Source organism: Gymnoscopelus microlampas (assembly GCF_963454915.1).
Source record: "Gymnoscopelus microlampas genome assembly, chromosome: 3".
In the NCBI taxonomy this organism is placed as follows: Eukaryota; Metazoa; Chordata; class Actinopteri; order Myctophiformes; family Myctophidae; genus Gymnoscopelus; species Gymnoscopelus microlampas.
Window position 1 is genome coordinate 23,237,786 of NC_139940.1, and position 7,746 is coordinate 23,245,531.

The 7,746-nt window shown below is 44.6% G+C and overlaps 1 protein-coding gene across 2 annotated transcripts in view; it reads left to right on the top strand.

Moving 5' to 3' along the window:
- Positions 1 to 7,746, top strand: part of rftn1b (raftlin, lipid raft linker 1b) — a 97,401-nt gene that overhangs the window by 3,603 nt on the left and 86,052 nt on the right. For both annotated transcript variants that reach the window (XM_084053279.1, XM_084053278.1), the window contains exon 2: positions 6,303 to 6,504. In XM_084053279.1, coding sequence (XP_083909405.1) covers positions 6,357 to 6,504 — 148 coding nt within the window. In that variant the 5' untranslated portion in view covers positions 6,303 to 6,356. The remainder of the gene's footprint in view (positions 1 to 6,302; positions 6,505 to 7,746) is intronic.

Here is a 7,746-nt window from a genome sequence, read left to right on the forward strand (position 1 = left end):
ATTTAGCCGGGGAACCCCCTGGAACCCCTCCACGGACCCACTTTGAGAACCACTGACTTAAGCCTTATGTTATCGACAGTGCAAATAGCTCACAATGTTGTGAGCTTGTAGATCTGTTACTTTTTTTCTTCCAGAAATTCTATTGAAAAGGTTTCTTTCTGCAGTGTTTTACGGCATGTTGGTAAAGTGGATAATTAGACCGGGTAAACATGAGATCTGTTTAAGACCATTCTCCTGATCGACACTATACTGTTATTTGGGGATTTGCCTGTTATGATATAATCACATCAATGAGTTGCTGTCTGATGTTTTTCAGGATTCAAATTCTGATCTTCTCAGAAGTAGGTTGTTGGCTGTGTGTGTGTGTGTGTGTGTGTGTGTGTGTGTGTGTGTGTGTGTGTGTGTGTGTGTGTGTGTGTGTGTGTGTGTGTGTGTGTGTGTGTGTGTGTGTGTGTGTGTGTGTGTGTGTGTGTGTGTGTGTGTGTGTGTGTGTGTGTTTGTGTGTGTGTGTCCGTGTGTGCTGATTTTGTTTGCAGTCTTTTAGCAAACATACCTTTTAATTAACTTATGTTTGCTACCTGTTCCAGCCATAGTGACTCCTCTGTACCGCGTTAAATGTGATTAAACTAACTTGGTTGATTTAAACCCCGACATGTATTCCTCTACACAGCATGTGCAGCACACACACCTCCAGAAACATCGGTAAAGGTATAGAGCACATTTTACATAAAAAGTTATAGTGCTCGTTTAATGGAAAATAAGTGCATATGTAATTGCATTCCATTCTGTTTTTGGTTTTGGATATTATGACAAATTGATCAAAGTAGGCATGTTGTAAGATACACAAATAATTAAAAAACAATGACTGACGATGATTGATGTTGGAAATTAATGGCATTGGCATTAATGGCAGACTATGGCTTTCTTTAAACCTTTCCAAGTATGCACTTTAGGATCTTGGATAACCAAATAGTAAAGGCTAACACTTTTGTTTAGACTGAAGCCTTTATAGAGATATTGAATAATACATATTAATGTTATTGTTTTTGTTTCGTTTTTCAAATAATACATTTTATATTAACATCAATTCCCAAAAAAAATCCACATATTTCTATTTCATTTAAGTTGAATTTCAAAAAATAGCTATGACAGTTCGGCAGACAGGCCTGCCACCTTGACTCGAAGCTGGGATGTAAGCCTCATATATTTGTCCTCTGAAATGCTCAGTTACAAGATCTCTGGGCAGAGATTACGCACCGTGCTCTCCTGCAACGCTGGCAGCGCTTTCGAAGATAGCAAGTTATTCAAGCCTCCGGCAGAGCCCCAGACCTGAGACACGTGTATATTAGGGTGAATCCTGCTGGTAGGAGAGCAAACACTGGATCCAATCTTTCACCAGTTATTTAGTGGCTTAACCGTGGACCACAACATCCCCCTGGATATTCCTGGAAGGCAAATTGACTGCCGTTGTAATGGTTGGTCAAGAAAATTACAGCACTATTGATTGGCTAATGTTCAACATGGATACGTCGATATGGTGTCTGAGAAGTGGAGAACTTGGCTTCAGTTGGCTTTAATAAAAAATGACCTGCCTGGAGCAAGTTCACAGAAAGCAGAGTCACATCATGAACTCGAAATCACAAATCCCTTCCATCGTCTGAGACGCTTTAGAGAACACAGCAGGGGTGAGGGTTCGTTTTTCTATTTTTTATTGTCTTGACTGCCTCCTCTTTTCATGGAATATACAGTGTATTCTGTCTTCACCATTTCACTGTGCACCTGTTGTTCTGAAAGCCTCCATTTTAGTGGTTAATGCACGCTGGGTCAAGACAGTATTTTGATGTTCACTTCAGAACAGCGGACCAATCAGCATGAACATGCATATCAAGTTAGCTGGTTAGTTAGTTAGAGCTGAACTAATGATGGTGGACAGTCAGTGGGAGACAAGAGATAAAAGGAGGTGGAGAGACAGGTTGATGAGAGAGAGAGAGGGGGAATGAAATACATAAGAAAGAGAGATTGGTACCAATTATATTCCTGAGAGGGGAATAGTCATAGAGGGCCTGGTTCCCATGGCAATATCCTCCTGGACGTGTGTGTGTGTGTGTGTGTGTGTGTGTGTGTGTGTGTGTGTGTGTGTGTGTGTGTGTGTGTGTGTGTGTGTGTGTGTGTGTGTGTGTGTGTGTGTGTGTGTGTGTGTGTGTGTGTGTGTGTGTGTGTGTGTGTGTGTGTGTGTGTGTGTGTGAGAGAGAATAGTGAATAGGGACTGCACAACAGGCCTTGAGACAGTCTGCAGACACAGGGTTGGACGAGGCCATTGCGTCAGCCAGCTCCTTGAGATGCCACAGAGGTTCAGTCGAACACCATTGTGTACCATTGTTCACGCCTGCGTTTACATCACCTCTCTCATCTCTTCAACAATGTCAGCATGCATTGCATGCAGTGTCTGTTATGTCCTGTCCTTGAATATTCAAAGCCAGAATATCAAATAAACAGAGCCATATCCAAGCTTGTGCGAGACCTTTGATTTGCTTAAGCCTGATTTATTGCGTGCCAGTGTCTCTCAAATTGCTGATTATGCTGGATGTGATGTGGAGGCTAATTTGGCAATATGCTCTTTAAATAGACACTTTGTGTTGGCTTCATCAACTTTGGACTGAAATTTACCTTACTACTCCAGACGTAGTAAAGACATACAACGTCATGTGTTTTACGTGACGGGGGGGCGGGGTGAGTGAACGTAGCATATAAACCTCCTGCCTTCCGTGCCTACATGAACTATCGCTACGCTGCATATCCTGTCAACCTCGTTCACTCGTCTCCTTGTGCCCCTTGGGTCCTTTTCTTCTGTCCTCCATGTCCCACCCAGGTGAAGTGTCAAGGCGGAAAGGAAGGAAGGAAGGAAGGAATGAAGGAGGAAGTCAGAGCAGGGAACATGGTCCTGCCTCGATGGGTTGAAGAGCCCTCTCTCACTTCACAATAAGATATGAACTTCAACATCAAAACCGCCAAACGCTAACTTGTGCTCAACCTCTTAATTTGTCTGAGGGAGGCCAAGACATTGACAGAGAGAAACAGATGGAGAGGGAGGAAGACATACAGTAATGAGAGAACTTAGAGAGAGAGAGAGAGAGAGAGAGAGAGAGAGAGAGAGAGAGAGAGAGAGAGAGAGAGAGAGCTCTCAAAGACAAAGACTGAGATTAGAGGCAGACTTCATGCAAAGGAACAACAGTGTGTCCTAATTAGTTTTCCTTCAATAACCCACCAATCCACTTTGAAGATTCCTAAGCTGTGATGTTTGAAGAGATCTTAGCAGCAATGCTACCAAACATAACTTATGATAAGGAGATCTTATAGACAAAGAGGCGTAGACTGCCAGCCAGCCTGACAGACAGCCTGACAGACAAACAGACAGACAGACAGACAGACAGACAGACAGACAGACAGACAGACACTTTAGAGAGTGTCAGATAGATAAAGTGATAAAGTCAATGGAGTAACATCTCATGAAAACATTTTAGCTTTCCATCAAACCATTAAGATGGAATTGAGAAACCCTCCCACCCTTTCCTTTTGACATCCAATACAATAGAAAGTGCTGTGGGGTGCTGAAGTCGGAGGAGCCAAAGCCAGGTGAATTCCAGTCACAACAGAGCCGCAGAACATCAGCGGGATTACGGTTTACGAGTTATCGAATAAAAACTTCAAAATGCCATTAACGCGAGACAAAAGACAAAACAAAACAGCAAGAGGATCGTTGCTAATTCAGCAAAGGGAAATCAATGGTCTTTTTCCTGTTTTTCTGAAGCTGTTGAGGTGCGGTCTGTTGAGTGGCCCTTAGTCCCTGGCCTGTCAATCTGCCCCCCAAAAAAATAAAACTCGAAAAAAAGAGCGCTGAGGCAGGGCCTGTGAGGGCCACAACCGCCCAGAGCTCACACCTCGGAGCGGGAAGTAGGATGTGGAAAAAACAGTGACTCCAAAAATCATAAACATCTCACACTTCCGCTGTCAGCTTTGCTCTAAAAATACTCACCTTCGCCTTCGCCAACGGCCTCCAAGTGCTATGCAAATACCAGAGGCGCCATTTCTTTTTTCATCTGCTTTGTTTTCTTTCCACCCCCTCACCCCTTTTGTTCTGACTACCTCTTCCCCCTTCTCTTGTAGAGTACATGACAGAGCCTCTGTTTCTCTCTGGTAGCTCCTTCTCTCTCCAGGGTGGGGGGGCGGGGGGTTGGTGGGTAAAACCTATTTACAACTGACTGCAGGCAACAGTGGAAATCCATGACTTGAAGAAATGCAGGTTTTTCCACCGTTTCCTTTGATGGCAGAACAAATTTGAGATGCCTGGTGTTGAAACTTCATCACAGTACAGTACAGTATATATGGTCCTGAGTTGAAACGGTTACTGCAGTGCTTTCAGAGAATTTGACTTCCTCTATAGAGTTTACAGCTTGTGTGCTTTGAAATACAGTAGGTGTCACTCCCACTTCGGCAATGCTGAGAAGTGAAGGCTCCAGGTCTCCCCTTCAAGTCCCTCAGGCCTGGTTTGATCCAAATGTATGGTTTGTCGTACGTCTGCGTTGCACACAGGAAATAGACGATCTACAACGTGTTGCATCATGACATGTCATATGACGGAGTATAAATCATCCAGAACATCTTTGTAGCATAGATATTGTACAGCCACCAGTCAGCAGCGTCAGGGACCCCTGCCTATTTGCGCCTGGGAACCCGGTATAATTCCAGTTGATGAATTGCACGTTCATCAACTCTCGCCCCATTACAGGACGCTATGATGGAGCCGGCGAGGATGTGATTGCGATGCACATTGAGATTCATAAAGCCCAACAAAGATATTCATGTAAGCGTTGTCGGGGACAAAGCCTGTTGTGACAACAGTAATGAATCTCCTGCGCTACCTCTCACTTTCTCTCTCGTCTCTCCCCTCTTCCTCCTCCCTCCTTCCTGGTCCTCTTCTGTTCATCAGCCCTTTCCCCATTCAACAGTCTAATTGCTATGCGTCTCTCTCTTCTCTTCAGACTCTGCTTGCCATGCATTACCCAACACCCCCCCCCCCTCTCTAAACGGACCGGTGGTCACCCCATTTCCTATTTTTTTCCCTTGATTGATTCTCACCTTTTCCATTCTTCCCGCTCACCTCATTAACAGAGCACCGCATTCCCTAGTTTCCTCCCTCCCTCTCGCAGCCCCCTCCCCTGTCTTCCTGTCCTGCCGTCTCCGCGACGACGGCCCGCTCTGATGTGTAGTGGTGCCGCCAAGGCCCCCGGAACATTTCTGTAATTAGAAGCGAACATAATAGAGAGGGTTCCTCATCATTTGAGGGGGGGGGGGAGAGGGAGAGGGAGGGGGAGGGGGGGGGGGGGGGGGGGAGGTGGAGGGCAGCCACAACCATCCATCCATTCGTCCATCCATCCTCCAGTTTAATCAGCGGTGCACAATGGGATATCACCTGCGCCCAGTCTCAGCCGATGGAGAATGGCAGCAGCACCGTCACAAGCCATTGGGGTGAAGCCCCTCTCCGGATGTGCTGGCTCTTTAGAGACCCCCCCCCCCCTACAACCCCCCTATTCCTTCAGCCGCCACTCTGCCATCGTTGTCTCTGTTAATTCGGTTCCCCCGGGAATGAGGGCTCGGGAACCCATGAAGAATCAAGCTCATTTAATGGTTTTTATTTATTTATTTGGAGGTGCTTATCCAGCATGCTGTTCCTTATTGGTTTTCCCTCTGAAGTCCCTCAGGGATCATGGACATGTGTGCAATGTGTGTGTGTGTGTGTGTTTGTGTATATGCACCTGTGCTTGATTGTGTTGGTGTGTGTGTGTGTGTGTGTGTGTGTGTGTGTGTGTGTGTGTGTGTGTGTGTGTGTGTGTGTGTGTGTGTGTGTGTGCGTGTGCATGTGCGTGCGTGTGCGTGTGTGTGCGCGTGTGTGTGTGTGTGTGTGTGTGTGTGCGCGTGCGTGCGTGTGTGTGCACACGCGTACACACGTTTGTTCATGTGTGCGTGTGTGTGTGTGACAGAGCGAAAGATTGATTAATCTCTGTCTCAAACATCCTCTAAGCCTGATTTATACTTAGTCGTGTGACGGTGCCCTGTGGCGAAAAATTGCCGATCTCCAAGCTCACAACGTGTCGCATCACAACATGTTGTGGGCGATTTTGGGGCGCAGGGCACCGTCGTACGAAGTGGTACAAATGAGGCAATATGCTTTGTGAGTTAGCTCTCATTTTGCACAATACTTTCAGGAAAAAAAAACCTTCTCCCTCTCCCTTCTATCTTGGCAGGATCCGTGCACATACACACACACACACACACACACTCACAAACCCAGTAGAGCCATGGGCTGTGGCCTGCGTAAGCTGAAACCCACGGCAGAGGAGAACAGTCCAGGAAAGATCTACTCCACCCTGAAGAGACCGCAGGTGGAGACCAAGGTGGGAGTGGCCTACACGTACCGTTACCTGGACTTCCTGATCGGGAAAGATGGTAAGAGATATGATGGAGTTCAGCACATGCACTCGTTCATTTAACTTGGAGTTCAAATGATTGATTGATTGATTTATCATTTAACTTGGAGTTCAATTGATTGATTGATTGATTGACTTTATTTTGATTCAGAAAAACAGCATCTCACCACAACATGAGACAAGAACTCCAGAGGATAGCACTTGAAAGCATTACTTAAAACACTTCCAAAGTGGTCCTCGGTGTAAAACGACAAAATGTTACAAACACACTGATGTTTGTAATAACACTAAAATAAACACGTAACAAATATAAAAGACCTAGTATTGCCTGCAAACTAAATCAAAACTAAAACATTAACACTAATTCAAAACAGTCTACCATTCCAGTTGTATTTTGTTTCGAGATCCTCAGTAGCTCTGTCCACAAATAAACCTGTTAAGACCTGAGGCCGATTCTACAAAATGTGTCTTCCAAATCCTAACAGTTTTCTGAAAAACCTATGCTGCACTATATCGTTGCTGTCGGGCAGAAACCTCTTATCTCCGTATTTTAACTTGTGTTTTTTTGTAAATTAACGCCCTACTTGATCATACTACAGCGTCACAAGTGCATTTGGAAGTGATGACACAAAGAAATGAGCAGACACATGTTGAACTGGAACACTATAAAATGTAAGGTGATGAATGGGTACTCTCTCCTGATTGGCTGAAATTAGCAGCCCATCTGTTTCTGTTTATTAAAGAGCAGGAGAGACAGAAGAGATCCCTGTTGCTGAACAAACACTCTATAGCAATGATTACTATCAGAATATAGAGCTTTAATATTTTAACCAAAACATATCACTTACCCTACCTTTAAACTCATGTGAATCTCTCAAGTCATACTACAAAATATGAGTGTTAACTGAACTTTGAAAAATAAGGGATTTCCCTATCCACAAGGAATCAGTTTTGATTTGGAATTGTGTACACTTGTCCTAGGCTATTAAAGACCTTCAATAATACAATACGTGCTCTGCATTATATCTCATTATGCCCGGCTGAGTCTGTTGCTATTTCTGAGACCTGAGACCTCTGGGCACCTCAATGTCTCTGAATGTTGAATGTTGCAATGTTTGCTGAATCCATGAGCAGATGTAAATATACAATATGTTTGAGTTGTGTGGAATAATGCATAGTATGTGAAAAAGTTGATTGCAGTGAGTGCTGAGTGTGAGCTTTAGTATGGCGGTTGCAGTGTGTGTTGTGTTGTGAGCTTATA